We start from the raw sequence: 20912 nt of genomic DNA on the forward strand, positions 1-20912 counted from the left end.
TTCAAGAGTAATATGATAACGAAAGAAGAGAATAGATAACGTTATATGGACGAGAGGACGAGTGAGAATGTGCTGAGCTACATTCTTGCGTGTAGTATGAAATGTGACAAAACGTGAAATAGACCCTTGTATTTTATGTACCCTCCTCCGGTAATAAATATTTTTGCGCGCTACATATGAAATGGAGTTCACGTGACAAAACGTGTAACAGGTGGAGGGTCTATTTTTCTAAGTAGAGTACCCCAAAAAACTATTTTTGTAATTCCCCTCTTGTATTGTTTTATTAAATACAAGGGTACATAAAAAATAAAAAAATTAAAGTATTTCTTTTACTTACCGATGACACATGATGAGTTTGACTCTTTTCCTACTCCTATCGCTCACGCTCTACATCTCCTTCGCTCACATGCATTGGCGAATAATCTAAATTTTCACGATTTGGGAACGATTCTAATTAAAGTACATTTTTAATTAGACACAAAAAGAACAAGTAAAGAACGATTTGGCTCGTCTCTGCATGCGCACACACCAGAGCTGTCTCCAATTGCTGACATGTCCAGTTATTAGGCAATCACATTAAATAGTTCGGGAAGGGTTCCTCTTTTCCAATTCATTTTCATAATATTTGTAGAACTAACGGTAACAATAGTTTGTTAATCCTTATACACAATGTTCGGGTTAGAATAATTTGTTTGTATACAATTTTTTTTATATCTTTTTGTTGTTTACTACTGTATTTCTTTTTAATTTATTACTTGCTCAAAGTTATATCCAATTGTTCAGTTATCCGTGTAAATATTTATATTCGCAGTGGGGATTTGGTGTGGAATTACCACTAGGCTATCTTAGGTACCACGAAAGTCATTTGATTTAAAAACTAGTAATTATAAAAAAAGTGAAAAAAAATTAAAATCTCTAATTCATACCATACATAAAACAATAAAAATAAAACCAAAGTGTGTAAGCAAACATTCAAACAAACTATTTATAGTTTTCAGTTCGACGGAAAACTCCATGTGAACCCCTCATTAATAATAATAAAAAATAAATAAAACATAGGAACATCAGCATTAACAGACTCAGGTCTCTGTCAAATTTGTCCAGTTTAACGGAAAATTCCATGTAAACCCCTTATTAACAAATCATTTATAATCTTTATAAACCAAAAAAAAAAAAAAATAGAACATTCAAAAAGTTTTCTTCAAAACCAAAAGGTCACTTCTTACTCATCAAGCTGAAAACCATAGTCTTGGGCTTGTGATTGTGCAGGAACATCAGGTTCGAGGTTAAAATACATCATTTATTTACTCAGGTCTCAGTCAAGTTTTTCCAGTTTGACGGAAGACTTAATGTGAAATAAGAGTAAATCCCCATGTTCAACGAACTCTGAAACTTCTTTACTTTAGAAGAGATCAGCTCCATTTTTTATGTGCCATGTACGAAACAATAATGATATGGGGAGTAAATAGAGTGAAGTAAAGAAAACCGTTGCTTCATAACTTGGATGAATCACACAATCTTCAAAATCAAATCAATATTTGTACCTCCTCCGTGACAATCCCAAGAGAACTTCCTCCAGCGGTTTTAACAGAATTGAAAGGTTCAACCTAAAAAAAAAAGAATGATATGGAGAGTTAAATAGAGTGAAGTAAAGAAACTATTTTTTTTTATAACTTGGATGAATCACACAATCTTCAAAGTCAAATCATTATTTGTACCTCCTCCGTGACAAGAAAAGATTAACGTCTCTTTTTAGCCATTTGTTGACAATAACATGTTGACTTGCCTGATTCAGAAAATATAGTTAGCAGAAACCGTGAGCACTTGATGAAGAGGCGATGTCTACAGCCGGAGCGCTTGAAACATTTGCATCCTTCAGCATGGAACGGAGAAAGTCCATGTCGTTTTCGTTCATCGTTAATGACAAGGACTCGGGTCGGAGACCTGATCTTTGGTCATATAGCCGTGTGAAAAATCTGGTACTCTATTAAGAAGCAACGCCTGTCATATGCGCTGCCCATATCCTGCACTCATAACTCATTTGTTAACTTCGGAAAGCTCATACATTAATATCTCATGTTAGAGGATTTCATTGGATCACGGTATTTATAGGAGTTCTGAATAAAATAATGTTGGGTTTCTGCCAACATTATTTTAAAAGAAACATAAGGTTCATCACAGTTATGAGAAAACCATGTGGGAATGGCAAGAAAAACTAGCAACGCCGTATAATAAGGTAGTGCTTGAAGCTTTATTCACCTGACTTCAAAGTTGTACTCTCATTTCATCCTGGCTATTGGAAGGAAATGAAAATTCCATTTCCAATAAGCCACCTTCCATTGTTTATTGGAAATGGTATTTCCATTTCCAATTTTGGTGCCTTCCATTACTTATTGGAAATGGAATTTCCGTTAACCTTAATGGAAATCCATATTTCCATTAACTTCCAATAAAGAATAAAAAAAAAATAAAAAATCAAACACCACCCAATAGTCTAGAGCCAAGTCGGCCAACGTTTACTTTTTGCAATTTATTTCCTCAGACTGCTACAAATATATACGCTGACACACACACACATCCAAGCATTTTGTGGTTCTCTTCTCAGAAGCTCCTTCAACGGCATTAATGCCTTCCGACATCATCCGACCGCGCCTGCCACTTCCGTATGCCACTCGGAAGAAACTGCCAGCTTCCGTGCCATGCGGCAGACGGCACTTCCGCGAGGTCCACTTCACGTACGGAACTTGTTCCTTCCGTGGTTCTCCCATCCGAGAAGCCAGGATGACTCTCATTTAACTATCTATTTTTTAGATAATTCAAAGTTGTACTCTCATTAAACTTTATTCACTTTGTTTGTTCAAATTGAAATGACTGAACAAAGTGAACAAGGTTTTTTCCAAAAAAAAAAAAATGTAAATAGAGTTAAACTGATTTGTTATATAAAATTCTCATCGAGAAGATTGAGTCAAAGAAGTACACCCTAAAAAAAAAAAAAAAAAAAAAATGACAAAGCTCGAAGCCATGACATGGAAGAATAAAAAATGTTGCAATTGTGTCCTCAATTAACGCTCACCCTTTCTTTACATAAATAATACATATTAGCCTAATTCCTAATGCAAGCTAAGAACTTCCTCAACTCTCTAGCCTTCTTTGCATGATCGGGTGACATATCATTTTCCGATTCGCTCAATTCGACCACGACTCGATGGACGTCGTTCTCTCGTCGCTTTGCTTCAAGTCCACGTCGTGGTCTCGGCGGGGACGGACTCAGCAGATCGATCACCTCTCTCACTTCCTTGCTATTACTTTGATTTTTCTTTTCTTTTCCCTCCGAAATAGGATTGCTCTTCTCCGATATCGTCACAGGTGACGAAGAGCCAAAAGGATTAGTAATGGTAGTGCTTTCATATTCAATGTCGAGCAAGAGCTTTTGGAGCCTCCGGTCAATATCAGCCAGCGAAGATTCTTCTTGGTCCAATTTCTTGGCCTTAGGTTTGCGGTGATTCTGTACCTTCTTTTGAGCCTTTTCCTCGTCAAACTCCACAACCTTCTCTGGACAGGCACTGACGATAGACAAACAGATAAGTTGTAGTTTAAGCGTTTAATTTAATAAATAAGTAAATATAAAAACAATTATGAAAAGGAATAAAATGTTACAAAGACAATAGTTTGAGGACCATTCCGCTCAAAAATGCCAGTCGAATAGAGAACTTAAGTTGTTACCTTCGTACGAGATCTCCAGGGACTATAGAGGCTTTAAGGCCATGTAAATAATCGTCCCATGAAACTTCGAAGCACTCTTTTCCTTGAATTGATCTCTGTTTGATGATTTTAGACACTGGACACTTGATTGGCATCTGTGAGTAGAGGAGATAAATTTCTGGTCCCATTATTGTAACTATGTTGAAGAGAAGAGACAGAAGGATTTAACACATCGGAGTTTCGACGCACACCTCGTCCAAGGGAGGATTTGCCCCGAATTCCGAGGAGGTCGATCGTAAATTATTAAATCTCCGTAATTCCCTTTCAGCTATCTTTGGAAGAATCAATTCATCTGAAACACAGCTCATGAGTGGAGCCAAAAAAATTATATTTCTTTCTTTGCGTAAAGACTTGGAAGTGACGCAATGTGTTTTATTATGTCCACACTAAGATTTCACGTACTAAAAAATCCATATTTTAGTGTTACAGCTTATTGACTACCCCGCAAAATTATAACTTGAAAGAGTTTATGTATATACTCTCATATTAAATCAATCTCTCAAAAATTAGAGTATATGCTAGTAGCTCTGATATGCACAAACTAAGCTAGCTAACAATTAACCATGTACTACAAACTAGGAATGATAAAACATATGTCTGATAATTAATATAGCTAGCAAAAAAATAACGGTTAAAGTTAGATATATGAAACAAGTATACAAGTACTCAAAGAGTGAAGAGAAAAGATTGTATACCCGTTTTTTGGGTGGTCCACTGGAAAAACTGACCACAAACCTGCTGAACTTTGACATGTTGATATGGATGTTGCACAAGAACCCTTTAATAAACAATAGAAAAAGCATGTGTCACTATCACTACAAGGCTTGATTCTTCATTGTTTCGGAATTCGGATTTCTCAATTCTTCTCAACTACCATGAACTATAGAGGGTGTGACTGGAACCCGGAAAATATGATGGAAATGAAAATAAGAGTCCTCATATTTTTCTTGTGTTAGTTTGGATCGAGGAAAGTTTGAAAGGAAGAAAATGTTAGCGAAAATGTATAACTAAAAGAGGGATTCCTTTTTTTTCGGAAAATCAAGTGGAAAATGAAAGTTAACGAAAATTGTACATGTAAGGCCCACACGTCCCTGAAGTTTCTCTTGAGTTCCAAAAAAAAATTAAAGAATTTTGATTTTCCCTCACATTTTCAGTTCAATTTTCCAAACATAGCATGTAGCATGGGGTTCCATCTCATAACCAATTGGTAATGAGATGAATAACCCATGATTTTAATAATCCTTATTAGCTTCCGTTCTATTTTCCATGTAGGAATCCTAACAGACAAAAATTTGAAGTTGTTACCTATACACAGCTTCAGAATCTGCCGAGTGACATTTCGGCTTTAGATATGCGTCGATCACATCCATATACGAATACTCTGTCGCTGAACGATGTTCGCTTCCTACACAGCCAGATACGTAAATCACAATCATACCAAGACATGAGATGAGAATCACATCATTCTCTAGATCATACCTTTCACATCCACAACACGAGACACTGTATTTTCTTTGTTTTCATTCACAATTTGTGCCGATTTCTTTGACCGTGTCGTTTTCTTAGGCTTTGCAAAGGAGAGTCCTGATGATGCTACTTCTTGGAGGATAGCGTGATCTCCTATTGACTTCACAGCTTCAAAAGCCGCTTTCTGCAAGCATTTTCAAAAGGTTTAAGTCCTTGACATTGTGATAATCAATATATGATAAGGGGTTAAAGCTTACGTGGCGTAGACGTGGAATTCCTGGATTGTAGTCACTTCCGAGAAGTAGTGCAAGAGCGATCTACAGGTACAACACAATAAAATCAAACTTCCAACTTGCTTGAGGAATAGAAGGAAACTGAAGCACTGAAATCACTTCAGGGAAAGAAAAAAATAAAAGTTCACAATATGGTCCATTCTTCTACCAATCCTTATATTCCAAAACCATTTCAGAATCAGTATTCATTGACTAGGTAAAGCTAGGAGAAAGTTCCTCCTAATTGTGTTAAGAGATTGGAAAGCAGCATTTGACATCCAGCTTGATAAAGATCACCGAATTCAATTTCTCAGGTAAAACAAAATAGGGAAAAGTCAGTTCTTGTGGTATATGATCAAACACCTAATTACTAGTTCAATATCAATATGAATATTACCCACAAATACCGTTTCTCAAACTCTTAACATTCACAACTATGAGGCCAGCTATAGTATTACCAATGAGCTCCTTCCAAGTCCAAGTTTTGTTTCTATGTCTGACATTTCATAGCAAACAACATAACCACCATCTCCTGCTGATTTTTCACATGATTGGCATGATTAGTTCACAAGCGCAAGTAATTTATCATTAATGATTCAAAACTTTGATTAGTTCATAGCAAACAACATAACCACCATTGGCAGAAAATAGCCAAACCACACACCGAGACAGATATCTCTGTACACTGTTCTTGCACCAAAAAGGAAGATATCTGAATCTGGACTGAAACAACCGTCCTGGTGATCACATAGCTTTGGTTAATGAAAATCATTATTCATAAGACCAAAGTCCTTATTCATAAGACAATGTATCGATTATGATAATTAAGGTAATGTAATAAGAACTTACACAAAGTCTTTCCGAGTTTAATAATGCGCATTGTGCTTCGGCTTCCTCAATTCTAAATATAAGTAAACACATGTGAAATAAGTTCGACTAGCCAATTCAATCTCTAATAAAGTTCAGAATATCAGGCCATCTCTCCTCTACTTATGAAACTAAGAAGACGAATGATCAAAAGCATACCCATCTAAGCAAGGAATACCAAGTGACATGCCCAAGATTTTTGTTTCCTTTGTCATGCGTGAGAACTCGGAGCCTTTATTTCTTTTCAGAGATATCTTTTCCGAGTTCGATACACCTTGATTTATCTGCCTTCATTCTATGTTTGTCAAGAGGCAAGTCAAAAAATAAAAAATACATACTAATATATACTTAAATTACTAGTATTCAAAACCAAGGCTTATCAGGTTCCAATCCAAACCTCAGTTGTTTTATTTAAACGTCGCATGTAAGCTGGAATCTTGATTGCAGGAATTGATCCATCTAAAATAAATCACGTACAACCGGTCGATCAGCTAAGCAAAGAATTATTTGAATTTCTCATTAGGTCAATAATGTTTGTGTAATTGAACCGAAAAACACAGCTTCAAGACAACCCCTGAGTTCTGTTATCCCAAATTTAAAAATGGACGGACTCGAAGCTCGAGAAGAAAAGGAAAACATCTTTTGTGCATAGAATTCACTACAACTCTCAAACCTAAACAAACAAACAAAAAAATTATAGGAACCCTAAGGAAAATAGAGCGTACCGGAAACGAGTATAATAGCGCAATTCAAAGCGATGAGAGCTCGGAGACGGTGGAAAATTCCTCTGAGATACAGCTTATCTCCCGGACAACTCTTCCCATTCGTCACAGTTTCGAGTCGGATTATCCAACACGACAGATCTATGCATATTCGCTTGTTCCTTTATTAAAAAAAAATTATAATAATATCGGACCGAAAAAGAGATCAGTAATTTGCAAGAAGCAACAAAACAGAAAGAAAGAAGAACAGAAAAGGGAAACTCACTGGAGATGGTGTAGTGGAAGAGTTTTCTTGCACGATTCTAAAACGTCCCACAAATTCCTAACGCCCATTTTTTTTTTTTCTCAGTGATCTTTGAGAGTAAAATCTCGAGGATTTAGCTTGACAAAACTGAACATCTGAGTGCGTAACGGTAATCTAAAAACTTTGTCAGAAATCCTTAAATTCAAATTTGGGAGGGAACAAATGTGTCTATCTATGTTCTTTTTGCTAATTGGGCCTTTGCGTAGTGAAATCTAACAATACAGGCTCACCCAAACTATAACTAATTACATGAGCCCAATCCATCAGCGGTCAAATAATTTTCGGAAAACATTTAAAAAGTGAAAATTACATCTAGTAGCATTTTTTTTATATTTTTTTAAAAAAAAATTACAGGTGAATGTTTAACATTACGAAAACAACGGATTTAAATCTGAATGATCATTTTTATACTCATACTTCGATTATTTCTCAGTTGCTCTTAGGTTTTGCTTCGACCGTGACTTATTTTGTCGACTGATTATCGTTATCCAATAAGTTTAACGTATACAGTACACGGTTAACATACAATATAGATTAATAATTTAATCAGTAGCGCGTATATATATATATATATATATATATATTATTTTATTGCATACTTGTTATTGTATACAATATACTGATTATGTGATATTATATACAATATACAGTATAGATAAACGTATATAGTGTACGGTTTACAACAAACTTAACGTATATAGCGTATGATTAACATACAGTGTAGATTAATAATTTAATTAGTAGTATATATATCATATATATTTTCTTTAATCACATATTGGTTATTGTATACAATATACTGATTATGTGATATTGTATTCAATATACTAATAATGTGATTATTGTATATTGTTAGCGTCGTAGCTATGATGACATCGGAGACGGCATCCCACGTGCGTTCGAGCTCTGACGCAGTGGCGCAGAGCTTGGCACGTTTCGCATCTCGTAGATTTGATTTGTATGTAATATACTGATACCACATGTCAAATCATCGGGGCGTTGAAATTGATTGGCGTGGACGGAGAAGATCGTTGGAGCCACGACGATTACCTCCCACGAGCATTTGAGCTGCTCGTCGACAGGGACGGAGAGGAGTATCGGAGCCACGACGATGATAGAGAATGCCTCCCATCGGCATTCGAGTTTCGACATGGCGGCGCAGAGTTCGGTGTGTTTTTACATCTCGTAGATCTGATTTGCATACTAAACGCGTTAAATAAGAGCATTTTGGTCCTAAAAAGGTAAAATCCGTTATTTTCGTAAGATTTTGTTTTCGTAAAGTGACAACTAATATCCATTGTTTCCATAATTTTCTTTTTTAAAAATAGTGATGGAAAAAAATTATAAATAAAACGGTAAATAATAAACAAAGTTAAATAAAACCTAAAACAAAAGCAAATTTCATTTAAAAAAAAAATATTGTTTATAAGTTGAATTTTTTTTTTTCGTAATAGTCCTTTTTAAAAATAGTGACGGTTTTAAATCACTATTTTTTAAAAATATAAATAGTTATTTGGGATAAATTTTATTATAAATGAAACTATTAAAAGTAAACATAGTATAATAAACCTCAAAACAATAAATAAGCAAACTTCATTACAAAAAAAAAAAAAAAAAAAAAAAAGAAAAAAAGAAGAAGAAGAAGGTAAACATGAAGAAAAATGGCTTTACAAATTAAAGAAAATTTCCAGACACGCTATTTTATGATCACTCTAATATTCATATACAATTTTCACAATTCATAAATGAATTGATCTTTTCTTTGTATGTGATAGTTTATGTTGCTGGCATACTTGCTGACATCATTCTTGGCTCCCACTAATTTAATTTAATTGGTTTTATTAGAGCATCTTTAATGGTACATTAACTTAATTTGTCAAATCAATTTTTTAAGGTATAATTTTTTTAAGCAACATTGCTCTTTAATGGTAAGCCAATCTCCATCTTATTGCTTAAACATTAACCATATTTTTTTTTACATTTTATTGCATTCTCATTGGTTGAAAAATAAGTGGGACCCATTAGCTTAGTTTAGAGCCAATTTGCTTAATAGAGCTAATTTGCTCTACCAAGCAAATAGCTAAAATGTGCAACAATGGTTAAGCTAATAGCTTAAACTTTTCAAAATTGCTAGCAAGTCCCTCTTTTTGCACCATTAAAGATGCTCTTAGTTCGTTGCTGGTGATTTGGTGAAGATACGCACATTAGATAAATTTAATATGTTTACGATATATAATAATATGCTTTAATATCTTCCTTACCTATAATTAAAAGGAATTCTCGCAGTCTTTTAAAAAAATATATATATAATACAAGTAATATATGTCTCGCGCGTGTTGCTGCGGAATAATTAATATAATTAATATGAAAGAAAAAATATATAGAAATATGTTCATAAATATTTAAGTATGAAAAAAATATATTTAAAATTTTATGAAAATATTTTTATCTTTTTGAAAAAAAATCGATACGAATGAACACTATTATTTGTGTTTAGGGTCCAATTTCTTGGTGAATAGTTTCGTGAAACAAGATCCCCTCTACTTTATAAAGTTTATATATATATAAAATAATGTACAACATTTCATTTATTGATTATACAATTTAACCTTCCCTCACCGCATAGTAAAAAAGTTGTATAATGATTACATATTGAAGTCATCTCAGACAAGTAGACAACATTTCATTTATTGATTATTATACAATTTAACCTTCCCTCACCGCATAGTAAAAAGTTGTATAATGATTACATACTGAAGTCATCTCAGACGAAGTAGCCACATGATTACATTTATTTTTTGGATGTCACATCATAGACCGTAATTTCGAATGTTATCGTATATATAAAGCATGTTTTGTCTTATAAATACTATATGTCATATACATTTGGAGCACAAATATTATATTATGTACATTATTATTATTATTATTATTATTATTATTATTATTATTATTATTATTATTATTTATATTAATAAATACACGATATTTATTAAAATCTACAAATAATTCCCTTACAACTCTGATTTGTTCATACATTTTTTGGCTTTGACACAAATATAAATTATTATAGTTATAAACATATTATATATCGGTTGAAATTTAATTTAGATAATAATATAAAAGAATATATAAACAAAGGCTTATATATGCACAATAGATAAAAAAAAAGAATATGAATATATTCACATATTATAATATATATATATATATATATACATATTAACAAAAATTTAGACACATGCATTATCTTTTATATTGAGATTTATACTCTGACACAAATGTATATGTATATATTATCACATGATTCACTATTATAATCTTTTACTACTATAAACTTTCAGGGTTTAATTTTTTTTTTATAATTTTACTAGCTTAATTTAAAAGTCACTACTATTTTCTTTTGTAACTTAACTTTTTTCAGATTATAATAAAAGAAATTATCTTGCGGCAATTAACTCGTTATTATCTAAAAATTATATCAACATAAATGATTTTAACTATTTAACATTTCTCAGTGATTTTTTTTTTTTTTTTTTATCTCTGTGATAAAAAAGAAGCCAAAGAAACATGTGCAATATCAATTTTTTGTTTAATTTTGTCCTAGACATAATTTGTGAAAGGATCATAAAAAAGCTGTTGCAGATATACACAATTTTTTGTTTTTTTTCGCTTCATATCACGTGCGCTTCTGTATCTTCAATAAATACTTTTATTTAATTTATCTGAAGGTAGTTGTGTATTTTATTTCGCTATTTTTTTTAAAATCAACCAGTCAACAGGCACATTGACTTTTGTCGGAACCAATCTAGAGCTGTACTGTGCAGAGTGAAGACTGAAGAGTTCTGAATGAGAGAGAGATAAAACAACAAGAGTTTAAGTTAAAATCACGAAAAAGTGAAGGGTACTTTCGTAAATTCATATGACGGAATCTAATTCTCTTTTTCAGGCTCTCGTTGGTTTTGAGCTTTGAGAGGAAGGCAAAAATAAAAAATAAAACAAAACATGAAAACAAAAACGAAATCGTGATAATTTAAATATGTTCTCGCCCTACTCTATTCCATCCAAAGATTTCAGCTTTCAAACTGAATTCGAGAATTTGTTTCTTTGAGGTATTCGTTTCGCTCTACAGTTTTGGTTATCAACTACACTTTTTTTTTTTTTTTCAAAATCATTTTTCATGTTCTGTTTGAGTGAAAACTGGATCAAATGGATAGATCTGGTTTAGAATTAGAATTGAAGAATTTTTAAGGTTGTTTATCTACTTTATGGTTTACAGTTGGAGCATTATTGTTCGTCTGCTCTATGATTTATTTCAATATAGAATTCCATTCAATGTTTTTTTCTTGGGGTACCAGATCTCGATTTGAAATATGATTTTTCACTCTGGTTTGGTAAGAAAGTTTGATTGTTTTCTGCTTAATGAAACTAAAATTGAAAAAGAATAAAATTCCTATTATATCCCATTACATGTAATTGACATAGTTTTTTTTTTTGGCTTGCATATGCTTTAGTGATGGGTTTATATATAAACCTCACGAGTTTCTTATAATTTCATCATCAGAGCGTTTTGTGTTCTGTACATAGTCACATTCCGGCTATGACCTAATAAAAGTCTGCAAAATTGGATACACTAGTTTTTCTTTATGTACCATTTCCTTTGTTCTTAATCCAACTGCATAATATTTACAAGCTATGTTAAAGATCATATTCAATGAAAGTCTTCCATTTCAAATTCAGGGTTCTGACTCTGTTCCACAATAAATTTTATTAAAGGCCGAGACTTTACACCGATTAATAAACCGTTACTGAGTGATTTTCCTCTCTGTCTCTTCGCAGCTATCACCGTCATGGAAGAGAACTGTAGTTCGGGTAGAAGATGGGAAGATTTGGACACGGACATATTAGTGAGGATATTCCAGTCATTTACCATCTTCGAGCTGACCTCGGGGATCGCCCACGTGTGTAGCACTTGGAGACTCGCTTGCTGCGATCCTCTGCTTTGGAAAACGCTGGACTTGTCGATGCTGAAATCGAATTTCATAAAGATCCCGTTGGACCCGTACGTCTACGTGGACGGCCGGTCCGACAAGATGTTGACTCGGATTCTCAAGCTCTCGCTGAGTCTCAGCCGAGGCCACATCAGGACCCTCGTCTTCCATTTCAACTTGTACGTCAGCGACGAACAGTTGACTTACACCGCCGAGAGGTAATAATTGGCCCGCGAACCCTGTGTCTTTCTTCGGATTGCTTCATTTTATGATGTCTATGTGCTACTTAATGAAATTTCGGATTTCGGATTTCGTACCGACTGAATTCCTTAAGGCTCGGTTTAGCTTCATTGACTCTATTTCCCAAATTGCCCAACAACCAATCCCTTTTGTATTTGTGAAGTTGTCCTAGCGAAATCTAAACAAGAATCAGTGACAGCCTAGAGGCCTAGATCCATGGTTTGTTTCCACGAGGTCTAGATAAAACCGAAATCAAGGACGTGTCTTTAGTGAGAAATGGGTAGTAATGAGCGAAAACCGCCCGGTAGCGTTATATCATTGATATCTTCGGTTCAGTATTCGCGAGTTGAACCATTCCCTCCATCGATTACACTGCTTCTTTCTAACATACCAAGGAAACTGAAGTAATAAATCAACAACACTGCTCAGAACTTGAATCACCCACCCTGATCAGGGAGGCATGAACTTTTAAAAATTGTTTTTTTAACCGTTTTTTTTTTTTACACTGTTAGCCCAACATTATATGATTTTTTTTTCGCTTCATATTTTCCCCTCTGGGAAAAAAAATTCTTACACATGTTTTTAATATTATATTTTTATCAGATATGCCTTCCTAAGTTCGAATTCTGGCTCCGCTAGGCACGAAGCCAGTAAGGAGCCAGAGGGGGTTATAGCTCCCCCGTCAAATTTTTTTTTTTGTTGTTGCATTTTTTGCCTGTTTTTGATTTTTTTTTTTTACATTTTTTTACCCTAAATATTTACAAATCAGCCCCCCTCAACTTTTTTTTTTCCGCATATTAGCCCCCTAACTTGAATTCCTGGTTTCGTCCTGGGCTCCGCCACTGACAATTATACGTAAATATAGCTAATTAAGTACTAACATAAGAGTGTTGGTCTGAAACCCTAGTATTTTTTTTAAGAAAAGAAAAGATAAGATAAATTAAATAGGTAAATTACTGATGTACCCTTGCAGGGCTGGCTGGCCTAATAGGTGTCCGCAGCTGCGGCAACTTGTTCAAATTCTTACATTACACGTTTGTTTAATGTTACATTTTGATTAGACATGCCTTCCCGAGTCCAAATTCTGGCTCCGCCACTGACCCCGATAACAACTTTATACGCAAATATAGCTTATGGCTGCTGGTAAATTACCGATATACCCTCACGGGGCTGGTCTGGATGTAAATTTCCTCCGTTCAAATTCTGGCTCCGCCACAGACCCTGTTAATGTTTTAGTTATACGCAAATATAGCTGATTAAGTACTTAAAGAGTGTTGGTCTGATGCGGGTGTTTCCAGTCACCCAAATAGGTAAATTACTGATATACCCTTGACGGGGCTCGCCTGACAGGTGTCCGCAGCTGAGGCGGCTGGTTCTCCCGGCGTTCAACCGGATTAAAAAGTCGGGGATATGCAAGGCGATCCAGTCGTGGAAGCATCTGGAGTCTCTGACGATGCCGAGCATAGCGAACCCGCCGTACCTCATGGAGGCGATCTCGGCCAACTGTCGGAACTTCCGGGAGCTCAAGATCATGGGACCGTGCGACATGCTCTGCGCGACGACCCTCTCGGCGTGCCTCCCGAACCTGAGGGCTCTGAGCCTCCGGTGCGCCGTGTTGAACCGAGACGTCCTCATCGCGATCCTCGACGGCCTGACCCGCCTCGAGGCCCTCAACATCTCGCACTGCCTCCTCTTCGAGGCTCTCCCGCACCCGCCCACGGCCAAGCGCGTCCTCCGGACGCTCGACCAGGCCATCGTCGAGCGAGCCGCGAGGCTGCGCTCGTTCCTGGTCTGCATGGACGAGACGTGCGAGATGTGCCAGAGGACGAGGAACGACGAGGGTTTGCTCAGGTGGTACAAGTACGGCGAGGATCTCTGGAAGGCCGACGAGATCGAGTCCCTCGCTCTTTGATTTTTAACTTTTAGGTAGCGAGTTGTTGTAACTTTAAGAAATCGTTTTCGAATCATAAATAAATTTTGAGCTTTTTTTTCTTTGTTGTTGTTGTTGTTGTTGTTGTAGTTAATTGTAAAATTTTGTATTTTTCGAGTCGTGTGTATTTTTGTGGCTGTTAAGATTTGGATACATGCCAGTCAGCCATGGAGTGTATTATGAGTTTGGGATGTACTGTTTACGTTGTAATGTTTAAAATAATGATGAATAATATGATATGAGGTCTTGTAGGCATGAATTTGATTAGAGGAAATCTATATTCTTTTTGTTTGAAGTCTTTGGAAGGCAAGGTTGAAGCCTTTAAGGTGGTTCGAAGAGCAGGCTTCAGGTTGAAATATATAGCTTTAAAAATTAAGAAGAGGAAGAAGTCAGAAATATAGTCAACATTATGTCAGTCAGCATATTAATTTAATTTGAAAATAGACGATAGGAAAATAAAGTGACACCGTACTAATGATGGTCAAATTTCCAATCAATGCGGATTCATGCTAAACTTTAATAAGCTAACTGCTCCAAAAAATAATAATTTAATCTTTCTTCTCTTTTCTATCCAAATTGTCTATAATTTCTATTAGAATAAGGGAAAATTACAAGGGAATATCATCTTAAAATAAATAACAATAAAGATCGAGATTAGAATAAATTGTATCTTGTGCGTCCTTATGACATAGACCACTTTAAAATTTGAATTCATCTGGCAATTTAATATACCCACAAGATTTCAATGAAAAGATTCAAATAGTCCTAGTGCAATAATCATGAAGAATATGATCACTCAACATGTATAGATAAAAATCTTGCAGAATCACACATCGTGACGGTAAGATGTAACTTATATGTCGCTAATCGAAAAAAAAAAAGTCCTAAAACAATGACAACATACAAAATAACAAAATAAACTTCAAAAGTAAAAAATAATACAAGAAGGTATATCATCGTTTTTTGAAAAGTATGTAAGTTGGAGACTGACATACCATAAGAGATCTGTCACTTCGAAAGTTTTTATCATTCCAAAGGACAGTTAAACCCTAGACAGTTAGACTCCAACATCATCGACGATGCCAACCAAATATACGACAACGCAAGGCAAACTATATACTCCGGTTACGTCACGCCAAAAGCCTCGTCGTCGCACTTTTTGTCTCCCTCTCTAACCGCACAATAAATACCATACTCAACTGCTCGAAGTCCGTTAATAGATCTTTGTTGCGAATCGATGAGAAGACTATGTTGTGCAGAATGTTTAGGGTGGTAAGAGAGGGGAATTCTATGGAGTCTCGCTACTAATGTCATTGTTCAAGAACTATGTTGTGCAAAATGTTTAGAACGGTAAGAGAGTTGGGAGTCCTTTTGAGCCTCGCTACTAATGTCATTGCTCAAGGTCAACAAGGACTTTCATGCTGAAGGAGGAGCAAATAATTAATCAATTTATAGAAAATTAGCGATGATCGACATGATTCTTCAAGATTTTCGGATTTTCGGAGTTCGGTGGAGTGGGTATGAATAAATTTACCTTTTGAAACATAGGTGTCTATCTCGCTATGAAGACTAAAATTATTAGAAAATGCATAGTATGGTTGAGGTTGACAACAAATCATAGCCTTGAGCATCATATCCAAAATTAATGGGTTATTCCCTTATATGACTTGATTATCTCTCTTATCAATCCGTCCTTGAGCTTTGATTTCATATGTGATGGAAATCCCTCATATTCATCACAATCAACTCCCATACAAGGGTCTCTTAAGGCTTTATCCTTGACTTAATTTTTAGGACTTTGTAGGGATTATCAAAAACTAAATTTCTAATATTGTTTCATTTAACCTAGTTTCATCTCCTTTCAAAAGTTGCAAACTAAATATTGCTTTATTGTGACACATCGATCTTGCAAAAATTACATAAGCTCTCCCTAAAAGAAAATTATGTCTTCTCGTCCCTACACTTCTAATCATGAATTTTGTACTCTAAAAAAGGTTATGCCTTTGTCCAAAATTTCATTTTTATGAGGCAAGTCTCTAAATAAAAGTTTCAAAAAATAAATACAATATTGACAAGCAGTATTTTTTGTTCCTTTTTTTTTTTAATTTTTTATTATGACCAATAGTGTCTTAAATCTTAGAGAAATTGCCCAATTTGCCACCAATTTCATAACATTTTTCCACTTTCCACCATAACACTAATTTGTCCCAAAATGCCACCGAGATGTCAACATTGTTGACATCTCATAGTGAAGGGAAAAAATAGATGTCAACATTGTTGACATAGATGGTGATATTTTGGGACAAATTAGTGTTTTGGTGGAAAGTAGGAAAATGTTATGAAATTGGTGGCAAATGAGGCAATTTCTCTAAATCTTAAGGGATGAAATCAAATAAAATTTAAGTTTTAAGGATGAAATTATTAAGCTTGTAAAGTTTAAGGACTTCTCATGCCAATTGTTCAATCAAATAATCGAATGATATGATTAATAACAAAATATGAAAAATATCTTTACTCATTTTTTCCCCTAAAAGGAATAGGCTTTTCATCGAAAAGGCTTAAAAGCAGTTGAAAAGAGAGAGAAATATCCCAAGTCCCAACTTCACACAACACCGAAACCAAAACCCAACACCGCACAGCGAAGAAGAAGAAGGAAGGGTTGAAGATGGCTCTGGAACTATGGGAGACGCTGAAAGAGGCAATCGTTGCCTACACCGGTCTCTCTCCGACGACGTTCTTCACCGTCGTAGCCATCGCTTTGGCCATTTACTACCTCATCTCTGGAATGTTTGGCTCGTCCTCAGACAACTTCCACGAGAGAACCAGATCCATGGAGGAGGTTGAGCCTCTTCCTCCGCCGGTCCAGCTCGGCGAGATCTCCGAGGAGGACCTCAAGGAATACGACGGCTCCGATCCTAAGAAGCCCTTGCTCATGGCCATCAAAGGCCAGATCTACGACGTCTCTCTGAGCAGGTATTATGAACTTCAATTATATCTATTTTAGGGTTTTTATCTGTCTGTTAATTTCCTGGAACTAGGTTTAGGTTAGGTCAAATCTGCTGATTTTGATTTTGGAATCGGAAATCTATCGCGATTGCAATTCTGTTCCTGGTTTGTGTTGTCTCTATATATGTGTTTGGCTTTAGATTGGAGATGTGGTGTTGACTAAAATTGAATAAAGTTGTTTGCTTTGCAGTGTCTTATGATCAAAGCCGTGTACGACTGTAATACACAAACTAAGTAGGTTTCTTCATGGAATCTAATGCCTATGATTTCGCTTCACAGTATTTCATTTTAGATTACTATTTTTTTGGGCTTTTTTAACATCTTCATATCCAGTGTTTTAGTGTCTATTGGGAATTTGATTGTGTAAAACTAGTTTCAACTTTAAAAGGAATATCTGATTCCCAGAATCTGGTTGCTTTAATGGTCAAAAAGGGGAAATAAGATCATTTTACTTTCAAGTACACTATTCCTGACAATTTGAAATTATTATTTGTTTATCATTGGACAGGATGTTTTACGGGCCTGGCGGGCCTTATGCTCTGTTCGCCGGAAAAGACGCGAGCCGGGCTTTGGCGAAGATGTCTTTCGAGGAAAGCGATCTGACCGGAGATATCTCCGGCCTCGGTCCTTTCGAGCTCGAGGCGTTGCAGGACTGGGAATACAAGTTCATGAGCAAGTACACCAAGGTCGGGACCCTGAAGAAGATCGTCTCCACGGAAGAGATCGCCGCCGAGGAAGCCGGATCTGAATCCGCCGAGCCAAAGCCGGCCGAGGCTGCTCCGTCAGATGTGGAGGAGCCGAAAAAGTCGGAGGATGTCACGAAAGATTGAAGCTTTTTCGAGTAACGGTGGCAATCGGGATATACTACAGATCAACCAATGATACTTTGGGAGTGTTTAGGGCAGTTTTTCCATGATCAGGTTTTCTTGGAGTAATTTAGATTAATTTAAATAATAACCTCCTTGATGGGGGAAAAATGTGGGGTTTGGTTTGGGGAGCTGCGAGTTTATGTAATTTTTTTTTTTTTAGTGAACGCAATGGAGTTAAATTGAACGTGTGTAATTGTTTACTCCATGGCAAAATTAAATCCTTTTTCTTGAGATAAGTCCGGTGGAAATTGTAGCAGTATGAGGCTAAATATTAAGTCACAAAAAGGTCTTGACAAAGTTGATGCGTTGGAAAGAACATTTTGTTATTGCTTTAGAAGTCATGCATGTAAAATGCTAAACCAGATGTTCAATTTTCTAAAGCATGCCTTTTAATCACTCTCTCTCTCTGTACTCATCACCAACTTTTTTTTTTCTCCTTTCCTATTATATAACGGTGTGTTTTTGTATGTAGTCTGATTGTGGTCTTTGGTCAGAGGAGGCTATTTAGGGAATCGTAGTATTTAAATCACATTCAATGTCTCTTAATTATTATTTGCACAAGTCCCATAGGGGATTTTAAAATATAAGATCAAACGAGAATTGAGTTAATCTTTTTTTGGGGGAAGAATTGACTGAATCTCTTGAGTAATAGATTAGATTAATCCTATTATATAACGTGGAGATTCGATGCGTTAATTTGTGACCTCGAATGATTAAAAGTTTCAATCCCTAGAAGACCAAGCTCCTGAAAGATTTCATGTGGGGTGATTTTATTGTTCGAGCCGAGGAGGATATGGGTCTTATACGCATTGCGTACGACATTCTGAGAGAGATCGAAATGCTCGTGTCCAGGTCAAACGACGCGACTGAAATGTATAATATCGACTTCTGTGTACACAAGATGTTATTCAAGAGCCGTGGGCTAAGAGTTACTATCCCTAATTTCTCTATGAAGTATATCGATATTCTTGGGATCACCCTATCCTAGCTCACCCCATAATTTGTGAGGACGATCACCAGGCTGATTGCCCTCGCCATCGAGTAGGATTTGAACTGAAGTCAAGAGACCTTATTCGTTTGGTTTCAGCCAGGGGCTGAACCAGAAATTGAAGTCGAGGGTGACCGAAAATGAATTAATTGTATAAAATATCTAAACTAAATTCATAAAAATATATATCAAAATGTATCCTTCATTTAATTAAATCATAATATAAAACAACTTGGTTTAATATAAAAACAAGTATAAGAGGCAAGTTGTGACAAGTGCAGAAGTTCCGGGAAATAATATGTAATCAATCCAAAAAAAATACTAAGTAGATCCCTAAATAAATATTTAAATTATCTCTAAATACTAAATTTATTTGAAACCAAATTCTTCAACACAAATCAAAGTAATTACAAAAAATCTTTGTATAAATTAATTTATATTCTAAACTTATCCTTATATGCAATGCACTATACATATATAGATCCATATATAATTAGCTCAAAAATATTATTTAAATAAATAAATAAAATTGAATGACTCAATAGAACAGGGTAACCATGTAATAAACACACCAATAACAAAGCAATTCCAAAAATGAGTACTTTTTTTACAGTTTTTTTTTAGAATTTATTAATATTTATTAGTATTCTATTTAGGCAAAATTATTTTAAAATAAAAACAAATGAAATATTTGTGGAATTTTATAAAAAAATAAATAAGTTAGCTATGAAATTTTATAAAATTAAAAGTATTTAAGAAATTACCATTTAAAATAAGGTATTTATGGAAGTTTTCCAAAAAGTAGGTCCGCTCCTGGTTTCAGCTTAGATTAAACGCGAAAAGCTCGAGGAATTGTCATGTCCAACTTGCCTGAGAAGGATGACAAATGATCGGATAGATACTTCTTTTTCAAGTAATCCGAGCTCACAATCTATTCGTACCACGAGTCACCGAACACCTCGTAGTTTGATGATTTATGAAGATCTCGTGTCCGAGCTTGTGACCTTAGTCAATATCCAAATATCTAACAATGGTTGTATGTTTCTGCGTCTGGACTCGAGACCATTCCAACTTCGAAGTAGTTAGTACAACTACTACCCATTTATTTTGGAGAAAAATTAGGTCTTTTTTAGGCCTCAAATTTTGGTAAAAAAAATCCAATTTTTCGTACCAATCCAGCGAAGTATTAGGACAAACAAATAAGTCAGTTTTTTTTTTTTTTTTTTTTTTTTTTTGCTTATGACGTTGCTAATCAACAAGCTTGTTATAATTAGGATTTCAATGTTTTAGCCTGTCATTCACACATACCATTTGGAATTTTATAATAAGCCATAATTTTAACCATATTATACAATACTCATTTTTTCATCTCACTCATGCTCCAATAATCTTGAAGGCAAGTTTTTGTTTGTTTGTGTTTTTTTTTTCCCATGCAAGCTTATAGTTGTAAGGTAGGATTTGAGTTTGATTTTTTTTTTTTTTTTTTACTTTACC

General features: G+C 35.0%; 3 protein-coding genes across 3 annotated transcripts; 2 read left to right on the top strand and 1 right to left on the bottom strand.

The window, feature by feature from the left end:
• Positions 1–2992: 2992 nt before the first annotated feature.
• On the bottom strand, positions 2993–7505 carry LOC149380065 (single-stranded DNA endonuclease family protein). Its single transcript, XM_089602358.1, has 14 exons — positions 7356–7505; positions 7094–7251; positions 6766–6827; positions 6528–6652; positions 6351–6402; positions 6166–6238; positions 5960–6033; positions 5487–5546; positions 5242–5413; positions 5068–5167; positions 4458–4540; positions 3954–4054; positions 3724–3857; positions 2993–3563 (listed from the first exon to the last, which is right to left on the bottom strand). Exons 1-14 carry the CDS (start codon positions 7421–7423, stop codon positions 3104–3106), a joined length of 1722 nt encoding a protein of 573 aa, XP_089458484.1. The 5' UTR covers positions 7424–7505; the 3' UTR covers positions 2993–3103.
• A 3820-nt stretch (positions 7506–11325) lies between these two features.
• Positions 11326–14787, top strand: LOC149380066 (RNI-like superfamily protein). Its single transcript, XM_089604531.1, has 3 exons — positions 11326–11506; positions 12234–12603; positions 13976–14787. Exons 2-3 carry the CDS (start codon positions 12245–12247, stop codon positions 14535–14537), a joined length of 921 nt encoding a protein of 306 aa, XP_089460657.1. The 5' UTR covers positions 11326–11506; positions 12234–12244; the 3' UTR covers positions 14538–14787.
• A 2284-nt stretch (positions 14788–17071) lies between these two features.
• Positions 17072–18664, top strand: LOC149380067 (membrane steroid-binding protein 1-like). The gene is made up of 2 exons (XM_089604191.1): positions 17072–17528; positions 18070–18664. The coding sequence occupies exons 1-2, from the start codon at positions 17221–17223 to the stop codon at positions 18389–18391; spliced, it is 630 nt and encodes a 209-aa protein (XP_089460317.1). The 5' UTR covers positions 17072–17220; the 3' UTR covers positions 18392–18664.
• The last annotated feature ends 2248 nt before the right edge of the window (positions 18665–20912 follow it).

Source organism: Urtica dioica, chromosome 12 (genome assembly GCF_054948205.1).
Source record: "Urtica dioica subsp. dioica isolate 48M chromosome 12, U.dioica_male_clone48M_v1_H2, whole genome shotgun sequence".
In the NCBI taxonomy this organism is placed as follows: domain Eukaryota; kingdom Viridiplantae; phylum Streptophyta; class Magnoliopsida; order Rosales; family Urticaceae; genus Urtica; species Urtica dioica.